The sequence below is a fragment of the Gavia stellata genome, chromosome 38, assembly GCF_030936135.1.
Source record: "Gavia stellata isolate bGavSte3 chromosome 38, bGavSte3.hap2, whole genome shotgun sequence".
Taxonomy (NCBI): Eukaryota; Metazoa; Chordata; class Aves; order Gaviiformes; family Gaviidae; genus Gavia; species Gavia stellata.
In genome coordinates, this window is record NC_082631.1 from 596184 (window position 1) to 620512 (window position 24329).

General features: G+C 48.1%; 1 protein-coding gene across 1 annotated transcript; it reads right to left on the minus strand.

Moving 5' to 3' along the window:
* Positions 1-23034, minus strand: GMIP (GEM interacting protein). The gene is made up of 22 exons (XM_059833052.1): positions 22782-23034; positions 21277-21414; positions 11619-11712; positions 11460-11535; positions 10921-10984; positions 9922-10047; positions 9593-9657; positions 8075-8185; positions 7748-7828; positions 6930-7118; positions 6674-6811; positions 6035-6225; positions 5347-5468; positions 5012-5098; positions 4796-4894; positions 4564-4703; positions 4064-4252; positions 3845-3982; positions 3541-3737; positions 2687-2981; positions 1024-1137; positions 1-495 (listed from the first exon to the last, which is right to left on the minus strand). Exons 1-22 carry the CDS (start codon positions 23032-23034, stop codon positions 1-3), a joined length of 3402 nt encoding a protein of 1133 aa, XP_059689035.1.
* Between the last annotated feature and the right edge of the window lie 1295 nt (positions 23035-24329).

The window sequence follows — 24329 nt, forward strand, 5'->3', positions numbered from 1 at the left end:
CTATAGGTATGTCCCTGGGTTGAGGTCCTCTGCTTTCTCAGTAGATCCTGCGCTCTCCAGAGAAGGCTCAGAGCATGCAGAAGTGTCATTGACTTTAAACTTTGAGATAATCCTGGCAGTTTCCTGCGTGATCTCAAAATGTTTGAGCTGCTGTCTCCCTCCTGAGCGCTGCTTGAGGGTGCTTGTGTCCATCAAGCTGTTCCTGCTCCTAGTGCTCTCCTCCAGGACGTCCTTTGTCGTGGAGCTGCTGTCGGTAGGGTTGCCTTCTGCACTAGACTCTATTGCCACGTTGGCTAGTGTAGTAGTCCTCAAGGGCAGATTGGAAGACTTGGGAATGACTGGTTTTGTTTTTGCCTGTGTTCGAATATATTTTACAGGCTGTCGGCTGAAATGGCATCTGGGCTGGGTCCCTAGGGCCGTGTCCGAATCACTGTCTGTCTTTTCCTGCGCAGAGTCCTCCAGGTCCTCCAGCTCAGAACCAATACTTGTACTCATCTCTGAACAAAAAAATTAGACAGTTATCTTAGAACGGTGAGACAAGGTTGCTGTGACAAACAATTTTGGCTGACGACTTCTTTTGCTGTTAGAAAGGACAGTGAAATCCCTCCTGCATTAACAGGCTAAAACACTTCCCTCTAACAGCTTCATTAATCAGGAGCTATCGCAAGATATGCGTTTGAAAGGGCTATAAGGTATGAATCAGGCTTATATTCTTAAAGCTGTCCTCGATGCATTAAAGCCAGGAGAGCTGGCAGAGGTGACTGGGCTCGAGAGCTGAGGCAGCAGCAGGAAAAAGCCCTTCCTGAGGACAGCAGAAATTGTGCTTGTGGTTTCATGGAAGCTACGTGGCGGTTGCTCTGCCCTAGGTTATCTGCACAAAGACTGAGCAGCGATGCCGAAGAGGGCCCAGCTATGCTCTCTGCGCTGTGTAATGTAGAGGCAGGCAGGAAGTATGAAAACCAGCAAACACGATACGAGACAACCTATAACAGCATCACGATCACCACTTTATTTACCTAGAGCATCCACGCTTAACGGACTGTGGGCTCCCTCCAGAGTCAGCTCATTGATGGCTTCCCTGGAAGACGAGTTATCAGACACACAGTCCACATTTAAACTGTGCTTGGAGGAGAAATTCTGTTGGAAAAAGCCGTGAGTGTTTATACAGGTCTCTCATTTGACATGCAGATACTGTCAACTCCCCCTTCACCCCAAATGCTGTTGGAGGAGGCAACCGCTTGAGCTGAAAATGCCTTGATTTCTGTTAGATTATCTGTAATGCTTGGGGGAATAGGGAATGAGCTTGCAGAAGGTCACAGGGCAGGGCTGTGAGAGAAGGTTATGGTTCAAGACCTGCCAACTCCAGCATCCATGCTGCAACTGCCACAAAACTCGCCCCAGAAAGCAGCCGCTGCTTTCTGTGCAGCAGCGGTGTGCTGAGATTGATTCCCGTGTCCCATGGGACACTGAAGTAGCCCATTTCAGAACAAAAAGGGGAAACATCAGAAACCAAGCACAGTAATTATTGTCAAATGCAGATGGGAGGGTGAGTGAAGGACACGAGAATGCCTGGGAGTCGTAGCTACTATGGAGCCAGTGTGAGTTTCCACAAGGATCAGGTCACCTGGGCAGGGGCTCCAGAGGTTGGGTTTATTAATGGCAAAACAGGAGTGCCCTTAGAAGCAACTCCCCTTTTTAAAGGTTTGCAACACCTTCTGTGGAACTCAGTCATGCTGCAGAAGCAGGTAAAAATTGCTCTGAAAGTAGTCAAAGGCAATAGTTGTGTGTATCTCAAAGTGCTTTCTGGGAAGGTTTATTAATCCTGTAGGATTTCTGCACACAAGAAGTGAATTGTGTCTACCCTGGTGATTTTATTTCAACTGTAATCATAGTTATTCTAATTTCTGCTTCCTCAGTGAGCTGGACCTGTTTGAAAGCAATGTTACTGTGCGTCAGGCATGGATATGGTCACTGCAGACACACAGTCTTGCACATAAACACCCATGACTCAAAAGCAGGAGGCAGAGAATCCCCGAACCCGGATCTTACTCCCTTTGGCTTAACTTTAGGAAAGTAATTTCCTCTTTCTTGCTCATCAAACCAGCTGTGAAAAGGAAAAAAACCCCACCATGTCCCAGCTCAGGGATACTATGCCCATTTGTGTTTTTAAAGTGCTGTGAAATAGGTTGTGAAATGTTGTGAGGAAAGAGCCGTGGAGCTTGGGAAGAACACAGACCACTCAGTAGCAGGGAGTGGAAAAAACAGGGCCCATGGCCGCTGCTCAGGGATGTAGCAGAGCCCTGTAGGGCTGTACCGGGGGATCTGCTGGGTCTTAAGTGCACGTAGGTGCTTCCAAAGTTGTAGACCTGTTTCCAGAGAGAAACAGCAGTGTCCCAGGCAATTTAGCATGGAGAGCCCCACAATTTTTCAGAATGACTGGGATCTAAAACATGGAGCAAAACCACCATCCAGCGTGGTCTGAGAAGCTGCTGAGTGATCTGTAGCTTATAATTTTTTCTGTTTCCCCTATTCCATATGCAACAGGCTCTCTGCTCCTTCCTCTCGGAATAACCCTCTGATAGGAAACGGTTTGTTATCTGTGAAAAAAGTTCTCTTTAATCACTAGTCCACCTTCCTGTCTCTACAGCAGGGTCAGTAAGCCCAGCTCGGTGTCTGGGGGCTCTACCTCTAGAGTTATATTCTGGATTGTGTTTGGGCTCTGAGGTCCTTCATCCTTCTCTGTCGATGCTTCTTGCGAAGGATTTTCACATCCAAGGGATAAGGATGAAGGCAGGTCATCCATCCCAAACACCCTTTCGTAGTTCTGAATGAGAAACTCCACGATCTGGGCTTGATACCCAGAGTCAACAAGGCATGACATTGAGACATCGCTCCCTGAGCCTGGCCGGATCAGAGTTGGCCCAAATACTATGCCCAGGTTGTTTGGGGACATCTTGTTCTCTTCGTATTTCTCTGCCACCCTGGGGAAGGGAAACAGGACTGTTAGGGGCTTCTCAGCTCTCAACCCAAATGCACTGAGTACACAGATGGAATGCTCAAAACCCCCATTTCTTAGTAGAGAGAGAAAACCCGTCTTTTACGGGGAACAGAGCTCTGGTCTGTGCAGGGAAACTCCGGAGAAACATCTCAGAAGTTGCCTGGATCTGTCTGGATGCTGCAGCCCTAATGAGAGTGGCTGTTTCTTGCGACCTGAGTTCAGACCCTGGAGAAAGAGGGCTTGATTTGTGTTACTCCTTGACCTCTTGCTCTGCACTTTATGAAGCGTTATCAGTAAGGACCTTCTGGTCCTTCTCAGTCATCAAGACTTTCTCCTAATTGCTGCAAGATGGTCTTTTCCATGAATGAATTTTTTACCCTCCTGAACTGCCTGCTTGGCCCTCCCAGGACAAGGAAGCCCAGACGCTCTTCTCACACACATGTGGTGCTGAGCTAGCCACTCCTCTGGCAGCGAGGTCTCAACAGGGATCTCCTGTGGTCGGACCTGACGCTAACCAGCGTGACAACCAGCACGCTCCTCACCTGTACAAGTGTGCAATAAGGTGCCGCAGAGTGTTGTAGTTGCTTCCAGGCAATTTGCTCAGCAAGTCCTTCATGCTCTGGATGGGATCGGAAGGGAAGCCTGAGCAGTCCAACTTTTCTTCCCCGGGTTTTTGCAAATCTTTGGCAAGCGCAATGAGATCATTATAGAGGTTGGACAGCAGCACCGGTGCTGAAAGCTGCAGCGAGAGGGGAGGAAAACAGAATGTTACTTCATCCTGCTGGTCTGGCACTGAGGAATGCAGTCGGCTGGGACCTGCTCTCCCGGCAGAGGTCTGGTACCCACTTCCTTCAGGAAATGCTTCAGGACCCCAGTGATGTCGTGGGGGGAGTGCTCGGAGAGCTCCACCAGGCTCCGTCCATTCTCGAACGCCTGGCACAGCTTTTCCACCCGGGCTTTGGATCCACTTATCCGATAGATCCCCTGCATGGTTCAGAGCGGGAGAGGTCAGGAGTTTTGGATACAGAGAAGAGAAGACCAAAACAAGAATAACCGACTACTCACCTGCACCCCGAGGGCACGGGCTTCAATTTCCGAGGTGCATTTCACCACTATGAAGGGAACTTCCTCTGGGAAATCCCGAGGAACCTGCGTGAAGTCAATGCCAAAAAGAGGTACTCGGTTGGGCAACTTCTTGTGGCCGCAGGTGATGAGCAGGTTCTCGAGACACTTCTTGTGGCACGCCAGGCAGCACTGAAACGGCAGAACCGCCCCGAGTTATGGTCTAGTTGTGGTCCAGAACTGCAGCAGTGGCTGAACTTGGAGGACTTCTCCTGTTCCCTCAACCACCAAAGTCCCACCAACCCCAAGAGGGTTGTTTCAGGCAAGTGGCAGCTGATGGCTGCTTACTCAAGGACAGAAAAACATGCTTCATGTAATGCAGAGGGGGGGAAAAAAGCACAAATTTTGCAGAGGGGCCCCTCATTCCTGCAGACCTTCAGCGAGACAATGGTCACCCCAGGCTCCCACGCAAGGCACCTGCAATGACATCTTCTAGCCCTCACCTCCTCGCACTCGAAGCCGCTGACCATGAAGGTGTCGCACTCCCTGCACTTGGACGGTCCCCGCAGCTTTCGGAGCCGATGGGTCTGCGCTGCAGTGGAGAGGAGGATGTTCTTAAACTGCTGCTGGGACATGCCGTTTTCTGGGAAAAAAAAAAACAGCGTTAAAGCATGAAAAGGAAGCCATACGTAAGCATGGTTTCCACCTAGTGAGTCAAATATGTGTGTGGCTCACCGTTTTCAAAAGTTTGCAAGGAATCTCTCTCTTCAAAATCATCTGAGGAGGACATGGTGCCGGTGGATGGAGCTTTCAACAATTTCCTATTAGAGTTTCCTTGAGAAGAGAGAAAATATAAACAGCTGTTCTCATCCTCATGATGCACAAAATGGGTCAGTGTAGACTTCATTCCCGCTTTGGGCAATATTAGGCAAGAATTTCTGCGTCTCTCACCTGGGCTAGAATTGGGAGAGTCCAGGGACCGGGATTCGCAGCTCCCACCGAGGCTTTCTGTGTCACTGCAGAGGGATTTGTTCGCACCTGCGGAAGGTGGATAAGGTGACAGACCATCCCGAGCTCTCTTGGGATACTTCAACATGGGGCTGAAGTCGAAACCAAGCTCCCAAGAAAATCCATACATACTTGTCAATATTTTCTCCCAGTCTGAGCAAAGCCTTAAGCATTGCCCTAAGAATTTGAGAACGTCTCCCACCTCTTTGGCTACTAATCTAAATTAAACTACAGTGACTCGAGAGAAAATTGGGTTGTCTTTAGTAAATTCAACCTACTCTGTTCACCGTTTGTGGAGAACTGCTTTCTGGATGCATCTTCTGGCGTGCTCGCATCCTTTGCTGCAGAAGAGGGTCCGCTGTAATGCAATGCCATCTTCTTTTTGCCACTGGGAGGGGACCTGAGAAGGGGTTGCAAACAATTTTCCAGCAGTGAAGAATAACGGACAATATTGCATCATGGAGGTGCCTTATGGGTACCTGAGACAAAGGATCTGATTCGGGCAGCTTACAGGTGTAAGCTGAGTCTTCAAGGAGGCTGTAATAAACACTTGCACAAAACTAGGAAAACAAATTTGTTCAATATAATTTCACCTTTTCTATCTGCAGAAAAACAGAAATCAGACAGCACCCATGTGAGAAAAGAGCCATCCAAATCTTTGGCAAATGGTAGAAATAACTGAAGGGACGTGGTACAAAACTGCTGCCCTGCTTTGCCTGATGTTGGCCTGTGCTCAGCAGAAGGAACCAAGCGCATCTTTAGAGAGCTGTTCTTCATTCATGGGGCTTCGCAGAGAAAGAAGATCCTAACATCTGAGGCTGTGGGCTTTTCTGTCATTAGCAGTCACAACACTGCAGCGTTGCTAGTGACTTTATGAATGTGTTTTAAACATTTTTATTTGTTCTTTGCACTGTATATTTCTGACCGTTCAGCTAGGATGTAAGTTTTCCACATTTATTTTTTTACCTCTGCCCTCCAGAAGTGAGTGGCTCGAATTCAAACACTTCCATATGAATATCTTTCTTCTGCAGAGCCTGAATGAATTCCAGGTATTTCTCGCCTGCTTTGTATGGCTTGCAGACCTCAGACAGGTACTGGTATCCCACTGGAATCTGTTCTGACTGAGTCTGCCGCTGTTTGAACATCCTTAAAGTGACCTTACAGGGAAAAAAAAAAGAAAATAATCATTGCTAGTCAAAGCCCAGGTGCTTTTTCCTCCCTTGGATCTCAGAGTCATTCACCACTCTTCAGTTTTTCATTACCCAAGCTCAGTTACCTGCACTTCTGCTTATTGATAGTTCTACTTAACAGGTCAGATAAAAAATTATTTGTCACTGTTTCTTGTTCTAGGATTTCCCCCCCCTAGACTTTTTCTGTGTATGATATCTCTGTCCTCAAAGCAGTAGTAATTGAAAATGTGATTATATATCTGGGAATTGTTGGTAGCAAAGCAATGTCCGGAGCACTCCCCTAATTTCAACTGCTTGAGAATGGTCAGTTACAGGGTGGTTCAACAGTGAAATGGTGAAGAGCCTGGAGGTCTTATCCCAAACAGCAGTTTGCCTGAAACAAGGATTAGAGGAGAAATTATAAGACTACACATACCCACGTCAGCACCTCATCCCCTTGGTAAATGAGCTTCCGAATATGGGAGACGATCCGTGCTCGCACCTTCTCCAGTTCTTGTCTCCGAAAGTTGGCATCGCTGATGCACATCTTGTACAAAGCTTCTGTTTCCTGAACCTGTGCGTGACCAGAAACGGGGCAAAGGAGGAGAAAGTCACCAGAATGGGTGGGAAGATGCCGTAACATGGCGCGTGGGACAGCTGGGAATACCGGCAGCCTGGGCTGAACTCATCACCTTGGCTTGTGCCTCCTCGCAAGAACGGCGTCGCTTCTCCAGCTGCTTGTTGGCGCTGCTGGGGTTGGTGATGGCTGTGCTCTGGTATTCGTCCTCCGCCTTGGCGCTCAACTGCTTTGCTTTCTCCAGCTCCTCGCAGCGCTGTGCGTATTGCAGGCGGGACTTGCGCAGGGATGACAAGGATTCGTTCTTGAATAGGAAAAGCAGGAGGTTTAGGAAGCCCAGCGAGGTAGTGGGAGGAACAAGTCGCAGCAGTACTCTGCTTGTAAGGGAAGTGTCTGTCTCTTGGTTCAAATTGATATTATCATTCAAATGGACATCAAGTTCTCCCTCCCTCTCCTCCCAAATTTCAGGAGCTCTAAGGGAGCCCCTGGGTTTCCTCTGCAGCTGATAGAGACCCAGCTGTCCTTGATCGCGTTCTGCAAGGTGCCCAGGAGCATCTTCCTCCCCAGCAGGAATCCCTGGAGAAAAGGGCTGACGGTGAAGCGCTAGCAGAGTGTGTGCAGCTGGGTTTTGGCGAGGGGTTGCAGGCGCAGAGCCTGCCATTGCAGGGGGTCCCTCTTGGCTGCAGACAGCGTCGTGCCAGCATGTGCAAACCCAAGCTGCATCCTCACTCTGCCAGCCTCTGCAGTCGGCAGGAGGTAATGGGATCTAGTGGGTAGCACAGGCAGGATGGCACAGGAATGCCGCTAGCACTTTAAAAAAGTACTTTTGTTCAATAGCAGGATGCATTTAGTTACTGCTTGTTCATAAATGTTTTTTTCAGTCTTTTAAGCCGTGACTGGCATAAAGGCCAGGCCTATCTTTCGGCCTCTTACCATTCTCTTCTGCTCCTTTGTCCACTGATCTTTGAATTCTTTCCTCCACTTCTCAATTTCATTCTTTTTGGCTGACAGAGGCTGCAGAGGAATAATAGTAGGATGGCAACAGTTCCTCATGAGGCAGGAAAAAGTATCGGACAGTTGAAGGCATGACACTAAAAGCAAGCCTTGCAAGATTCCTCTTTTTCCCTTAAACTTGGTGTGCATTTCCTTCTTTCCTACCCTCCACCCCCATGGACCAGGATGAATCACTTTGTTAGGGCTCTGCGATGCTCCCATCTAATCTTTCGGCAAAGTTGTCTAGCCCACGCAGAAATACAGTACCTGGTAGAATTCCTTCTGTTGGAGCAATCCTGCAGTCTCACTTGCTGAACTTCCAACCTTTATGTCATGTTCCAGGACCATTGTGTAGAGCGCCCGAAGAGGCATGTTGTACTGCAGAAACCAAAAAAGCAAGTATAAAATGGTGGATAATCACTGCAGCTTTCCTAAATTTAAGAGCTTTTGGTCACAAATGGAGTCCCCCAGGGCTCAGTTTTGGGGCCACTCTTGTTTAATATCTTTATCGATGATTTGGATGAGGGGATCAAGTGCTCCCTCAGTAAGTTTGCAGCCGACACCAAGTTGGGAGGGAGTGTTGATCTGTCGAGGGTCGGAAGGCTCCGCAGAGGGATCTGGCCAGGCTGGATCGATGCGCCGAGGCCAATTGTATGTGGTTCAACAAGGCCAAGTGCCGGGTCCTGCACTTGGGTCACAACAACCCCGTGCAACGCTCCAGGCTTGGGGACGAGTGGCTGGAAAGCTGCTCAGAGGAAAAGGACCTGGGGGTGTTGGTCGACAGCGGCTGGATATGAGCCAGCAGTGTGCCCAGGTGGCCAAGAAGGCCAACGGCATCCTGGCCTGTATCAGAAATGGTGTGGCCAGCAGGAGCAGGGAGGTGACCGTGCCCCTGTACTCGGTGCTGGTGAGGCCGCACCTCGAATGCTGTGTTCAGTTTTGGGCCCCTCACTCCAAGAAGGACATTGAGGTGCTGGAACGTGTCCAGAGAAGGGCGATGGAGCTGGTGAGGGGTCTGGAGCACAAGTCTGATGCGGAGCGGCTGAGGGAGCTGGGGGTGTCCAGTCTGGAGAAGAGGAGGCTGAGGGGAGACCTCATCGCTCTCTACGACTGCCTGAAAGGGGGTTGTGGGGAGGTGGGTGTTGGTCTCTTCTCCCAAGTGACAAGTGACAGAACGAGAGGAAATGGCCTCAAGTTGTGCCAGGGGAGGTTCAGGCTGGATATTAGGAAAAATTTCTTTACTGAGCGAGCGGAGAAGCATTGGAACAGGCTGCCCAGGGAGTCACCATCCCTGGAGGTGTTCAAGGACCATGTGGACGTGGCACTGTGGGACATGGTTTAGTGGGCACGGTGGGCTTGGGTTGATGGTTGGACTTGATGATCTTACAGGTCTTTTCCAACCGTAGTGATTCTGTGATTCTGTAGCTATGATCAAGATCTATTACAGAAAGGCGAGAGTGTCTACACTGGTTAAACGAGGCGGGGGGGTATTTCAGACAACAGAGCAGGATGCTGGAAGCAGAAGAGCTTTTATGCTGGGCAGTATGGTACTGACTCCTTGCCAGTTCATCCCTCTCTCTATTTTCCAAACAATCACTCCGTGTTACAAGCCCTTGGAAAAAAAAAAGAACTGTTCCAATACTGAGAGTTTTAGGAAGGTTTTTGGAGGCATATTTGCTTAAGCTGGACTCTACAAGCAGTTTGTGGGTGCGGGCAGCCTCCCGTTTACTCCTCCTCCGAAGGGAACCCTATGCAGTGAAGCAGGAACATTGCTAGGACCCATACCTGCTGGAAGATGGCGTTTCGTCCCGATTCTGCTATCTTCACCATCCCTTTGGCAAACTCTGTCTCTGTAAAAGGGCAGAATGGATTAGATTCACGGTCGTAGAGGTGAGATTGTCAAAGCCAGAGGTCCTTCCAGTCAATTAGGATCATTCAGGGAAGAAGAAATTCTGACTCCATGTCCTTATTTTCACATTTGGGCTTGGTGTTTGGCTAGTTTCCAACGAGTATACTTTTGCTTGCAAATGTGTGTTCTTGGCTGTGATTTTAAAAAAAAAAAAAAGCTATTGAAAAGTGTACAGACTCCCATCTGGTTCTGTGCACAGACTCACCGTAACTCAGACGTTTTTCAATCCAGCTGAGAAGCTCTTTGACGTATTTACACCACATTTTGGCATATTCAAGGGCTGCGTCGATGCCACCTTCACATTTTATCAGCATTTCGTCTGCCTCCTGAACTGCAACAGAATAAACCCAGGTTCAGAATGGCTCTGGCTGATGGGCAGAGGCTCCCCCAGTTGTGGCAGAATTGGAGTCTAAAGAGTTGGTGCTGCAAAATACTCGGATAACAGCCATAAAAAAGGTCTTTCCCTGAACAATGTCATTATGATCTATGTCACGGTGGCCCCACGCAGTCCTGCCCGTGGAACCACGCAAGTTCCAGGTAATTTAGACACATATATTCCTCTGCCCTCTGCTTTTAATTAAATATTTTTATTTCATTTGTCTTGAAATCCAAAAGTGAAGGACCTAACGGGTTACTGGGAAGTTGCAGGAAGGATTCTTGTTCCTTGGTGGAACCTAATACAGATTTATCCCAGTGCAGTGAGAAATCTAAACACATTTCAAGCTGAAATCTGTGAGAAAGCAGCTTAGAAATTATTATTTTTTTGCTTCATAGGGACTCTATATGAAGAAAAAACAATTTTACGTTGCATTTTATGACGCCAGCGCTGGTGAGAGCCCTCCCAGAGGGCAACAAAGTGCTTGAGAGTATCCCAAGTTTCACTGGGTTGATCTTCAACTGTGCTTAAAATGGGCAGACCTCTGGGAATTGATGTCTCAGTATTTAGAAATCAAGACCTCGTGAGAAGCTCCTTAACGAGATGTTAATGAATGAACAGGGGAGAATCTGCGTGCTGGAGGAAGCAGCGGGACTACTGAGCTCAAACAGGCATCCGCATCCTTGCTGGCTGTCAGCCCGAGACGGCTGCCAGCGAAGACACCGGCATTATTCATCCGTGTCATTAGGAGGCTGCCAGGACTGTTGCCAGGTGATTAACTAAGTGTTCTCATGTCACATCTTTGATTTTTTTAATTAGCAATGTTACCTGTTATGTCTGCCTGCACTTGCCTCTCTGAACTGGTTTTGCTCTTGCAGAAACTTTCACTCAACTGTGGGGGGAAAAAGAAAAAAGAAAGAGGAAAATGGTGAAGGAAAATGAGTATTCTGAAATCTGGAGGATTTTTCAAGAAGGCCAGCTGGAGTGCTGATTTTGCTTAGCTAAGCAACCCAGTGCAGTTAAAATAGTAGCCTGAGATTTGACAGAGGGAAGGTAGCATGGCATAGAAATCTACCACAAACAGAAGTAATTTCCACATCTTGTTTTTCAGAAATATACAAATCCAAACAGTACATGCCTGAATGTTTCCACTAAATATTATCTGCTCTATTGCCACCTCCATCGCTGTTATAATCAAGTGTTGTACAGTTCTTTGCAGTCTATTCAAGTAAAAGCTGTAACTATTTTTTCAAATGATCACCCAAACCCCAATTTTAATAACATAGAATTTAATAACATAGAATCGTGCACTTTGGCAATGGACATCGACAATTTCTTTAATAAAATTGATCTCATCCTTTGCCTACCGGCACGACCTCTCTTTCTGCGGTCAGGTCTGTGTCGTCAGTGCTGTCAGCATCACCAATGAACATATCAACCGTCCTGTATCATGAAAAACAATGCAATGAAATAAACTGAGGTTGCAAAGACCCAGAAAATTCGTTCAGCCCCGTTTCTCTACATACGCATTTCCAATTGAGATTTCTATGGCATCCAGGCTCCGGAATATCTCACTGTACCGCTTCCTGTTTTCAGGTGTCCTCTCTTGATTGTCGAGACCTGGAGTTGGAGAAGAAATCGTTTCACTGAAGCGCCTGACCCAAAGCTCCCTGAGGTCGACAGGATGGTTTCTAGAGATGCCTGGGAGCGTGGCTGAGCCCTGCTATCCTGCATGGATTCGCAGGGAAGCAACAAACTGCGATGGCCTGGCAAAGCATAGCGAGGTAAGACCGAGGGTGAGGTGGGATTCAAAGGAAAACTTTGTAAACGGTAAATTCATCAAGGTTCCTTGGGCGGAACCCCAAGAAAACGAGTCTGGGGATGTCCAGGGGAGACATCTAAGCTGATTTTAGGGCTTGCAATCAGACCCGAGATCAGCTGCGAAAACCACGCGGAAACCTTTATCATAGCCGCTCTGAGCTGAAGTCACAGCACTGCCCTTAGGTGCTGGCGGTGCATGGGCAGACCTGATGGAGGGGCTCACAGCATGCAGCGGCATGCCCTGCACCTCCATGGCACCCACGCGCACGCCGCTGTGCAACGTGCGTCGGCAGAACCGCCTGCATAGGGAAGTGCAGGCATTGCTGCAGTCCGGTGGTGCGTGGACTGGGCTGCGTCGCAGAAGTTGCCCGTTCCTTGCGCATCAGGTGTGTGTGTGTCGCAATGTTTTATGTGCAGGGACCGTTTCTCAATGTTATTTATGGTGATAATGTATATTACGAAATCCTGCATCCCATTCAGTCCCCAGTGGGTACAAATTATTTGGTATGCAAAATATATTGTCCCCACTTGTGGGGCAATGCGCTCCTGCCACGCGCCTCTGTGAGGTCTAAGCGTGTTCTGCCCGCAGTTGCACGCGTAGCAGGGTGGAGGCGAGCGCATGCATTTTACATGGGGTGAGTGGTGCTGTTAATCTCACTTTCCACTCTGTCATGCATTTGTCACCGAGGGCTGAAACTAAAATTGACTCAGGCTGAAAGCTGCTGCTGCAAAAAAAAAAAGAAAAATGTTTTAAAATATGAAACTGGGCACCACTGGTAAAAACAAAAGAAAACTTCACTCTTTGTCCTTTTGACATTCCAGGAAACAGGATGTGGTTGATCTAAATCTAGAGTTGCTTCACTGATAGTTGAGTTTTTGACAGTGAGCAGCAAGTACTTGCAAATGTTTCTCAAACGATGCTTGCTGGAAAAGTGAGTTTGTGACATATTTAGTTATAGCTACCCCTGGGCCTTGTCTCAGTCCTGAAAAATACAGATTTTTCAAGTCATTTTGATTAGGAGCTGCTCTGCCATTAAGCCCACAAACAGCATTGCACCGTTGCTGACCCCAGACGTGCAGAGCCACGTTGCCTCTGCAGGAGGCCGATGACTCCGGGAAACTCCCAGCACGCAGGGGAAGACCCAGCTACTGGGCACCTGCCGGGGGAGAGGTACAATCCTGGTCATCTTCCACCCAAAATGGTGTGGAAAAGCACAAGACTGGCTTGTCCGTACTGGTAATAAGGGAGGCTGTGAGCATGTACGTAGGCATACGTTTTTTTTTATTCTATAAAAATGCCACGCAATGCAAAGAAAGGATTTGAAGAGAGAACATACAATTAAAGAAAGATGGGGAAGTATTAGGGATTTTGTTCTGCAGAGCTCCTTGTGTGGCATCAAACGGAAGTGCTCTCTAACAATCGTATAGTTGCAGCGTCCAAGCTGTGAACATCAACCCATCTAACCCTATCACCAGCTTAAAACAGAAATAACTGTGAAGAAGGCAGGGTGGGACGCTGAAGCCACACTTCCACTGGCAGTCAGCGCTGAGCAGCACGGGCCAGATGCTGTGTTCCCTTCTGCATCAAGAAATGAGCCGGGAACGCTCCTCGCTTACTTGCCTTTGCTGAGCAGATAATTAATATTTATGCTGGCCTCGTTCTTTAAAAGTTTTCTGAATGTTTTACTCCAAAGTGAAATGAGACACAGAAAATGTGTGAAGACACGCTTGGTTTTTTTACCGTAAACCACTGAGGTCTGAAGGAACTGCAAGGAACTGCTCGGAATGGCGTGCCAGGCTTGGGGGACCTGGGGAAGGGATTTAAAAGCACCACTGATGCCAACAGAGAACTGCAAACTGTACCCAGCACCTGTCCTGCTTAATCCTGATAAATCGACATTTCGCACTCAGCGGGTGACCTGAGACAGGCAGTTCACAAAGCATCTCATTCTGGTTTTGCTGGAAGAGAGGCAAATTGTTTACAATCCAAGGCGTAACAAATCCCAGGCATACTAATTTAATGTGAATCCTAACTACTCTTGTTACTTTGAGCAGACGGACATCTTTAATTTCTCTTGTTTACTGCTAGCAGAGGATTGTACAACAGGAAGAAGTGACTCAACTTGAGCAGCGCTGGTGATGGGCAAAATGAAACATTCTGCTTTTGAAAGCAGCTATTGTGAGGTGCCATAAGATAAGCAAGAACCTCAGGTTCTCACAAGTCTTTTGCTTCATCTCACTAAGGTAATATTATATGTAATACTATCACACTAGGAAAATTGGACATACAACGTTCTCCCAGCCTTGCTGTAGCTGATGTTATTAGCTGCATTCTCACACATTTAAACACGTGCTTCCCTGTACGCAGCCCCTTTGTCATTCAGGAGCAGCACCGATTTGTCCCATCTATTTGAAATCTTTCGAGCGGCTTTTTGGCACGTGCAGGTCTGGGCCAAAAGATTCATGTGCCTCATACGTATCTCATCAAGGAAATGAATTGCCTCGAATGTACCGCTCCTCATTGTCACAGCTGTCATCAGTCAGCCGTCTGTTGGACACCTTCAAGATGTCCCTTCCTGATGAACCGCGCACTCCTGATTGCCCACTTGCTAAATATGTGAACAGCTGTATACATTTTCCTGTACTAGAAGGAAAATGGAGCCCCTGTGCCTGGCAGGCTTGCAGAGGCTCCCATAAATATCCATTAACTAACTCATCTTTCAAATCCTGCTGAAAGCCCTTTGCTTTGACCAGCGAGGATTAGGTAGCAGAGCAGCCGCTGTGGTGCTGGGACATAGGAGCACAGGCCTGCAAGAGACTCCGGCTCAGTCCTTTGTCCGTTCATGACAACTCTGCAGCCTTATTTACAAGTGGGCGCTTCAATTTAAAACCTTACTGGACAACCCAACGACAACTGGAAGGCTGATCCAGAAAGTCACTCTTCTGGAGATGAAAAACCATCTATGGTTCTTGCAGGATAGCATATCCTTATTCTTATCCTATCCTATACCTTCTCATCTATCTTTCTTAGCAGAAACCCTTTCCAGCATCGGCACTAGACCTGCATCCTAAAGGAGAGCATATCTGCATGGCCAATGCTCGCACCGGAGCGGGCCAGCTGTCTTGCGAAGTTCTGCCCCATCCTTGGATGGACAAGACCGTCATCTAATCTGCATCATCTACCTTCTGGAGAGCTCACTGCTCTTCTCTGCCTTTTGCTGCCGTTACAGGGAGAGCAAGCTCCCACGGTGGTGGTGGGTGTGCAGAGCCTCGGGGGTATTTTTAGCAGAAGAAGCTCTTGTTCTGCTGTGCAGCAGAAGCATCACTTCCCTTTCAGCTGCAGTTACCGTGAAATGAGGTAAATGTCTAAAACCCTAATTCAGCGTGGCACCGTTGCCAAACCTCGGTATCACAAGCATGTTCCCGGTAGCGCCTTCCTCTTCTCTGCGCTCAGTCTTGCACTTTGCAACACAACATCTGAATTTTTCCACTGGGGCGAATCTCCCGTTTCTGCATAAAAGGACTCGCGCTTCTTAGCAGAATCTCTGTAAAATCCCCTGCTTGCTAAGCCACAACGCAGTTCAAACCAAATTAGGCCAAGTAAGTCTGAAAACTCTCAAACTGTCGTCTGCCACTCCTGCGTGAAACCCTCCCTCTTCAACCCAGATACCCCTCAGTGGGACTCCGGTTATGGCTCGCAGCAAAGGACGCTGCTCCAGCTGCCTAGGTCAGCATCGCTGTCTGTCTCAGGAATAACAGCTTTGGAACAAAATAATCCAAGTTCCTTGACAACGGTTTTGCAAAACCAAGACCACTTCCCACGTGTCACTCTGATTTCTTGTCTCCTCTTCTAACTTCAGCGGAACAAAGGCCCTGGCAAAAACTGAATTTACAAATCAGCTAATTTTTGAGGAGGTCAGAAACGCTACCAAGCAGTGCGATCACCCACAACTGACAGGAAATATTAGCAAGGTCAGATGTCTTAAATAGCAGTACGTATTAACGAGGGGATTAATGAAACATGCCGGGGGGGGAGGGGAATTTCCAATTATACATCAATTCCTTAAAAAAGAAAGTGTGCACACTGCAAATATTTCTGAGATGTCTGACAGCAGAAACTTAGTTTGCAAAATAAAAAGGAGATGATTGCCAGCTTCAGAGGAAAATACTAGTAAACCAGACTTGTCTTGATAGAGGGCAGTCCCCTGTGGTACTTAATTACTTAATAAACCTTGCTTTTTAAATAAGAAAAGTACAACTACATTAAACTTCTGGCTGCTTGTTTCTTCAATATTAAGAATAAGGAAAGGGTAGCGATGGTAAGAAGAATTCAGACTGACAGCGAAGCACAGTGGAAAGCAGTAAAAGGACCTCCGAATTGGCAACAGAAGGATGAACCTAGGACATTTACTGGCTAAAAAATAAGACTGAAAAAAAATCATTTACACCAGTCATTTTGGTTTTGCAAAAGAGCTGTCAAACCTCCTTAACAGATGAGATTTTGTTGATAAAAGGCGCTCTGTGGATACGGCACACTTGGATTTCTCAAGGGCATTTGACTTTCACAGTCGTGTCACGCTCTGGGTGGGATTCTGGGTCGCATGTTAAAAGCTGTTTCACTGACAAACCTAAAAATACATCTTTAATCAACGTTATGGGGTTGTTTCTAGCGGGATCTCAAAGGGATTCCTGCTTTTTGGTGGGTTTATTAAATAATCAGACTTGTATCATCAGCTCTCCTGGTAAAGTGCTTGATGAGACCGAGGTTGTGGGCCAAGAAGCAAGGCAGCTCTTCATTACAGAGTCCTTAAGTGGCCTCGGAAATGGTCGTGCTTCCACTGCAGCATATAGCTGAACATCCGCAAATGAGGTGCAGATGTCGTGTCGCCAGGCTGGAAGTCTCTGCCCTGAAAAGCAGAGGTGGACACAACGGGTAGTTGCCTGAGGTGAGCTTCATGCGCAATGCTGCGGCAAGACCACCTCTGCAAGCTCTGGGTACGTACAAAAGGGGAACGTCGAGCAGAAACAGGCTCTGCTTGTGCCTCTGCACGCAATGCGGGGTGATGAGCGCCTTGGGTGTTAGTGTCAGTTCTGACAAGGGGTCGTGCAGCCGTTGCTGAAGACACAAAAGCGCGCTGTAGGGCAAGAGCGGGCGGAAAACTAGTCTCTCAATACAGTTTCCAAACAAGCTCAGCTTATTCAGTTTATCAAAGACACTGAGAAATCCTTTAACTATCCTTTAACTATCCCCGTGTACAATCATGAGCCATAGAAATTCTCCTAATGGTTTTTCGATTTTCCTGATAAAGACATGACGAGATCCAGCTGCTGAAAGGCAAGCTGAAATAAAGAGCTTTCTAGCTAGAAGGAGAACGATGCATTTGCACGTGACGGCAGGGAAAGGACTAACGTTACTTGCTGTGTTTCCTTGATTACAGACCCCATGAGATTTTTTTTCACCTCTCTGAAGCATCAGGGACTGGCCCCTGTTGAAGATGGGCCTCTGGCAGGAGGGATTTGTGCTCTCGGGTGGTGCAGAGACCTCTTAGATGCTCGATCGGTAAGCGTTACTCCGATTCAAACTGATTATGTTCATAATTAAGGTTGTCACCTTTGAGAACCAAGGACTAATAGCGAATTTTTGTCAGACGCACTTGAGCTGATGATGTGCAAGTACCAGCATTACGTACTTCCAGTCTCTTAGGAGAAAACGCTGCACCTTCTGCCCCCTGAAAAAGGGGTTTGCACCCCTTCCTCTTACATAAGTCAATGTCCAGTACAAATGCATCAAATAACCTCAACTGTCAGAGAAAGACTTAGAGAAGCGAACAGGCAGGATCTTCATGGAAACCCCAGTTAGAGGAATTTACAGCTGTTTTCTAGCACCCGTATTTCCTAGGTGGCTCCCAGGCTGATCTGCGTCATATGTCATATCATGCCCCAAAAGCTTACATTACAAACGGTATCAAAGGTTGTTTCAAATGCCATCACATACCACTCGGTTCTGGGTCTCCCATGGCTGAATCTTCAGTGTTTTGGTCTGAAAGCAGCAGAATCCCCAATTACCCAGCTTTGAATCACGGCTGAATTAAATAAAACGCAACTTCTTGGTCAGATCAGACGTGAAGAAATTCTCCAAAGGCCCATGATAGCTGCATGTGAAGAAGACCTGCCCAAAACAACTGGCACTGGCGCCCGGTGCCGCGCGCGGCTGCTGTAGCCAAATCTGCTTCCTGCAGACACGCTTCCGTGTAAGGAAACAGTGTGCAGCGTACATTTCTTTGATTATGCAATTTGCATAACTCAGATGTGTATTGGTAAATAGCGAAGACGGGACCGTTCCTGAGTCCTCCTGGCTTCAGTGCTGGCAGCCGTCGCGGCAGCCTCAGTTTTTCCACCTGGGGAGCACACTCTGCTTCCTAAGAAACACCCGTGTTTCCAAATATACAGGACAAGCCGCTGAGAAGCTGTCAGTGGCGAGGGGAAGGGGCCGTTAGGTTAAAGGGGGGACGGAAGAAGGGAAAGGATGAGCGTCTCGGGCAGGGACGGGCCAGCAGTGATCCTTGCCCGAGCCACCCGTCCCCTGCTCTCCCCACCGGTGTGTGGGTGTAACGGAGCCTTCTCGGAGACCACAGCCCTGCTTGAGTTCTGCTCAGCAAAACCGAAATCTGAACTTTTGAGGGCTTGTTTCTTAAATAAAAACAAGCCCTGATTGTGTAGGTTATGGATGAGCTGGGGAAAAAAAAAATCTATCGCTCGCGTCAAGGTGTTTTTCAGCCGGGGAGCATTCTCCCGAGGGGGATGTAAGCCTTTAAATCCCACCGCCCCTCACGCCGGACGATACGCTTCAGCTCACAAGCAATTGATTTACTGGCTGCAAGCGCATAGCTAGAGTTGCTGTCTTCAAAATTGGTGAATTTTGCCTTCAGTTCAGGCATACTGGTGGTGATCTAATGATGAAACTGTGTTATGGGAAAGAGAAAACATTTATTCAAAGATTATAGATTGAAGCGAGCAGAAGCTGAAGTGAACTTTTTCTTCTGCAAATATTGGAGAAACTAATGGCAAAAATGTGATAGTCAGGAAACTTGTGCTCAGCAGTGAAGCTCTTAATTTTTAACAAAAATAATGGATAATTAAAGAAACTATGTTTTCTTATGCAACCTAGAAGTATGCTTGTGGCTCTGGGCTCCCAAAAAGCACAGTTTCCCTTTCCTCGGCATCTGCTGAAGACTCAAGTAATGCCGCTAAATTTCTTCCGCAGAATTTCTCCCTGCGGTTGCACCACCAGGCAAATCCACAGGCTCTTCTGTCCCACTAACTCCAGCCAGACACAGTCAGAGGTAAGATTCAGCTGACCTTTCTACCGTTAACACTTCTTTAATTTAAAAGAAACCCGAGAATCTCAGCGTTACTGCTTCAGCGATGAATGTTTCGGGCTCAAGTGAGTGTGGTGCGTGTGAACTCCGGTTTCTGCTCCAACCGTGGAGGTAACGGCTGACTTTTTTAAAAGAGAACAAGAAAACTGGGATGCGTAACAACGGCGAAGTGCCGCTGGGATCAGCGGAGGGGTCAGCATGATGAGTTTCTCCTATCAAATCTTCCCTAGCCTGGGTCTCAGTTTTGTATGTTCAATCAGTACAATTACAGGTAATTTAGTGTAATTGTCATACCCAGTTTGCAAAGCGCTTTATTTACGGATAGGTGCTATAAAAAGTGTTTTTCTAGTGTAAAGGCATTTATAGCCAAAAGCTTTGCAACGTAGTATAGCAACACCCCTCCAATTCATAATTAAAAAAAAAGCTAATAAAAGCTAACAGAGCAAGGGGTGGGACTCCTTATTTACCAGAAACATAACTCAGGATCCCAATTCCCGGTCTCATCAGACTGTTTCCTAAACATTCTTGCTGAATGAGTATGTCCTTTTTTGCTTGGGGTGTTTTTTGGGGGGGGTAAAAGTAGAGTTGGTAAAACCCTAAACTTTCTTTTGCAGATCAGAGGCTCACAAAAGGGAAGGACGGGAATTCTTGAGGAATGGCCCATCTTCCACTCGCAAGGTAACACAGAGCTGTGTACAGCGTAATAACGAGGTCCTCTAATGAGAGAAGCCGTAGCTGCAGTCCCGCCTCGTGCCGGTGCAGTCAGGTTGGCACTGGCCGTGGGGCAGAGAGCTGCCTCGGCTGCTCTCCTGACGCTGACCTCCTCCAGCGCAGCCTGCAAACTCCTCCTGCATCTCTAACGGGTGAATTTTTTTTTAATAGCTATTTTAGAACAAGCAAAATGGCACGTTACTGCAGGCAATACACAGGAGCAGCCCCCTATGAGGTCTCATTAAACTTCCCTTTACGTCACCATTGCTCTCTTATAAGGCAAATGTATTTTCACACCAGTAAGTCTTTTGAAGGCAGAGGAGGAAAGGAACCGGGAGTGAAAGCGGCGGTGTGGTTAGCGCACTTTCCTTCCTTCTAGCTCCCCGCCGAGAGCCTCATGCCAGCCCCGGTTCTGCTCATACCGAGAATATTGGGACGGGACATTCTGTGCTTCCTCTTGAAGCTCATCTGACCCCAAAACAAAGGCGCGGAGCCGCTGTGCCTTTCTTCTGAGGAGGCAGAAACTAGTTTTCAGGTGAGGCTTTCCCACCAGATTTACGTATAGCTGATCTCCCAAGACAATAATGTGCAAAATGGGGATAGAAAGAGTGTTAAGGGTTCGTATTCAAACCATCCAACCAAGGTGGTCAGCATGGGGTAGGACACTACTTGAGGCTGGTAACAGTTTGTTAATTAGTGCGTAGCGCCTGCTGACCTCCAAGGGCTGCGTAAACGAACTACCACAACCGTTCTGTGGGTCAGTCTGATTCTACCCCCCCCCGCCACACGCGGACGAGCACACATGCGAAAACATTTTGCGCGGGGTTGTCCAGGAATTCAGCGCTGAGAGAAGTCCTGGCACACGCCCGCTCGCTCCAACAGACATAACCCAGCCAAGAACAGCTCCCCGGGGCCTCGCGTTTCCGTTCTTTGATTTCACCATCCGAACGCAATGTGTCTTTATTAGTGGAAAACAGACAGATAGGTGCGGTTTGCCAGCACCGCTGCCAACCTAAGTAGAAAGGCTCTCACCTCTAAGCCTTTATCTTGCTTTCATGCGTTTTAAAAGCACTGTCTTCCCTAATGATGGGATCTGGATACCAATAAGCCCTGGTGTGATCACTGACTTCTGCTTAGCTAGTGACATGTGCTTTCCATGCCCGTGGACACCCGTGTGTGTCTGTGCGGAGCCCGCTGTGAAAGCTTTCCGTCACCGCTGAGCAGAGGGCAGTAACGACAGCGTTTGTTAGGTTCTCTAAGGTTACGGATTTACCATTGATATTGGCGATAAGGGTTGCTACGGCAGGCTGGATGGCATCCCCGGTCAAAGCAGGATATGTGTTCAGGAAGGAGGAGATGGCTTGCAGTAAGTCTGCCAGTTTGGCTTCAACAGAAGCTGAAATAACTGCTCCTAAAATTAAGAAGGGGAAAAAAATGACAATTTTTTTGCATGCATAAACTCTCATCCTTACCTCTCCCAGGATAAGCACAATGGTACAGGTACACGGCTGTCCCTAAATACTCAAGTTCTGTGCAAAACAGCAAATAACAAACTCTGAAGACCGAAGCAAGCAAAAAGCCCACATGCAGCGATGAGATGGATGTGGAAATTGCCCAGCCCTTAGTCACCGGGGCCAGGACCCTCCATGAGGCTTCACGCCGCCTTTTGCGTGGGTTTTACTCCACGAGCCCAAGCGATGAACGTCCCCGCTTCCTGCTGCAGGAGCATTGTGTATCTTCGCATCTTTACATCCAAAGGCCAACCTCTGAGGAAAACAGGCAGTCCCAAGCTAAGCACTCGGGAAGATGCTCGGCGAAAGAACCAGCCCAGGCAGGTCTAATTCCCATGTGCAGCCGGCGTTGTTTGGGGGCTGTTAAAAGCAAACGTCTTGCGAAGAGCATCACCACAGTTGGGAGTTTGCTCGAGAAGCGTGGCCAACCCGACTTGTTCGGCGTGCCTGGGGTGAGGCAGTCACCGTGACCTAGAGCTACGGCTTGCGGCCGTGGGTGGGGAGACCAGGATCACAGGGAACTCCGGATGCCTTGGTGGAGAGGGTGGCACTCCTCCAGGAGGCTTCTTGTTCCAGCAAGCAGTTGAAGGGATTTTGTTAATGCTGCCATGCCGTACAAGGTTTCTAGAGCAGCACCAAGCCTGTGATAAGCGTTTTCTTAACTCTCAGTTTAGGTCTATTTACTTGGGCTCCAGCCTGGAGAGTGTCCTGCAAGCGCAGGGACTATCCTGGGAAAAAGGAGGGTGGTGGGGGGAAAGAGCCGGCGTGCCGCAGAGGAACGCACGATACTTTTGCTGGAGCACGTTTCCAGGCTGTGACACACGCCTGGGCTCCCACCACCCCCCAGAGCACCACCAGCTTGAGCTTCTCTTCGAGTCATGGCATCTGGACTCCTTCCCGGTGATGAATCCCGGTTTTCTCAAAGGCTTTGTCGCAGGCAGCCTTTCTCCGAGCCAGTTTAACTCACTCGTGAGTAATTGCAGGTGCTGTCGCTAGCACTTGAAGTGCTTTTGCATCGCATTTGGAGGAAACCTGTGCACTTAGGTGGTTAAGTGCTCTGAAATTTTATCTATTGATGCAATTCATTATAAGAAAAGACTTTTACATAATTAAATATCTGTGCCGAGAGAAGCCACCCTAAATGGTCTGAGAGCCATCTAAATTCATTGTTTTAAATAAATAACGCAGCAAGAATGAGACAGGATCACTTTTGCTGAACATAATCTGCTTGCTTCCTAAGCAAATAAGGGGATTGAAAAATAGTTACCTTTTCGGAAGAGCTCACGGAAGTTCTGAAATTTCCTGTCGATGTTCCTCAGGTGTTTGGTGACGCGGAGCACCTCGCCGGCCGTGAGGTCCACGCGGCCGGCGCGATCACCAGGGGCAGGGCTCTGGATCGCAGCCCAGGCAGCAGCCAAGCATCCGGCGTCGGGCTGGTGGCGGGGCGGAAGGTGTCTGCCTGGCGATCCGCCTGCGATCCGGGCGCGACCGGCGCTGTCCTGGGCTCCCGGCTCATTCATGGCGAGGTGGAGCACCCGCTGCAGAGCTTTCCCGAGTCCGGTGGGTGAGCCTTTTATTCTCAGGCTATGTTTTTGGGTGCACACCTCCGAGGTCCCGCGGGCCGTGAGCACGGCTCCCCCTCATTGAACGGAGGGGAAGCAGCATTCTGCAAAAGCAACTGGAGACGTGAGACGAAACACTCGGAAAAAAATGGAAGGTATGGGATGAATGCTCATGCTCTCAGCATTTACTCATTTTCTCATTCAGTAGAGTTGCAACCAGTGTTTTCTGAGATATGACTGAAGCAAGTTTTAATTACCAAGTTTCTCCGCACCCTTTCCAGCAAATGGAAACCCAAGTTTAGGAAACTTTTTCTTAGCAAGGCTTGGCTGTCAAAAACAAGCCCCGAATATCCATATGCAATAGTGCTGCATTTCCGTATCGGTCTCTCTTATTTACCATAACATTATCTGCAAGTAAAAATGTTGGTTTAGGCGAGCTGTAGAGAATGTCCTCCATCTCTTCCATTGTCCTTCCTCAGCCAAGACACGGATGAGGAAAAAGCCATCACCTTGAGTGAGAAATCTCTCAGTTTATCCCAAGTACCACGGCATCTTGGTATGTGTTTGCTGGTGAAACCAGAAAATCGAGCCGTTGCCGGTGTCCTGGTGCAGACGGGCTCCCGAATCTCCGCCGGGCTGCCCCGTGCCTCTGCGGGAAGCGACGCTACGTGCAGCCTGCGTGGGATGAGTCTGCAGCCTCAGACAGGTGTCAGGCTGTGTGGATTTTCCACATTCCTCTTGGGAGTTGTGAAATTACTCACTTCCCAGGCTATCTACTGGATCAGACCCATCCTCCTACCCGGCTTTCATTAACTCTGTGCTGTCTGAAACTTGGGAAGCGTCTTTGTGATTCTGCGTGCATCAGTATATTTTATTTTTACAGAACAGGAAGGCTCTTTGTAAGGAGGTTGTGTGACACAGGGAAAAGGTAAAGCGAGAATTACGCAGGCTGACTGTAAGGTAGCATGTTTGAAAAAGTAAATGTATCAGAAATTGATTATTTGCACTAAGGGGTGCTTAGAATCCGCCCTAAGCCTTCAAATGCCCTTTGTTCTGTGTCCTATAAATATAAATAATAAGCCCCATGCATGAAAGCAGAGCTAAATGCAATGCATCGGTCGGGAGGATTTTCATCTCTGATGGAACCTGAGACTGAGAAATAATATTTGTGGCTGTTCGGAGGATTTTCCTTCTCCTCACACAGCCGGCACGAAGCGCAATACTGCGTTCACTCACCAGGCAGAGCATCAGCC

Bases quoted from the DNA above. Each gene is read 5' to 3' on its own strand.
- GMIP (XM_059833052.1), bottom strand. From the start codon at position 23,034: ATGAATGAGCCGGGAGCCCAGGACAGCGCCGGTCGCGCCCGGATCGCA. The intron at 8,186-9,592 runs GTATGGGTCCTA...TGGTTTCTGCAG, and splicing joins GAAACGCCATCTTCCAGCAG to TACAACATGCCTCTTCGGGC. The intron at 6,812-6,929 runs GTGATGAGTTCA...GGTCACGCACAG, and splicing joins GCGAGGAGGCACAAGCCAAG to GTTCAGGAAACAGAAGCTTT.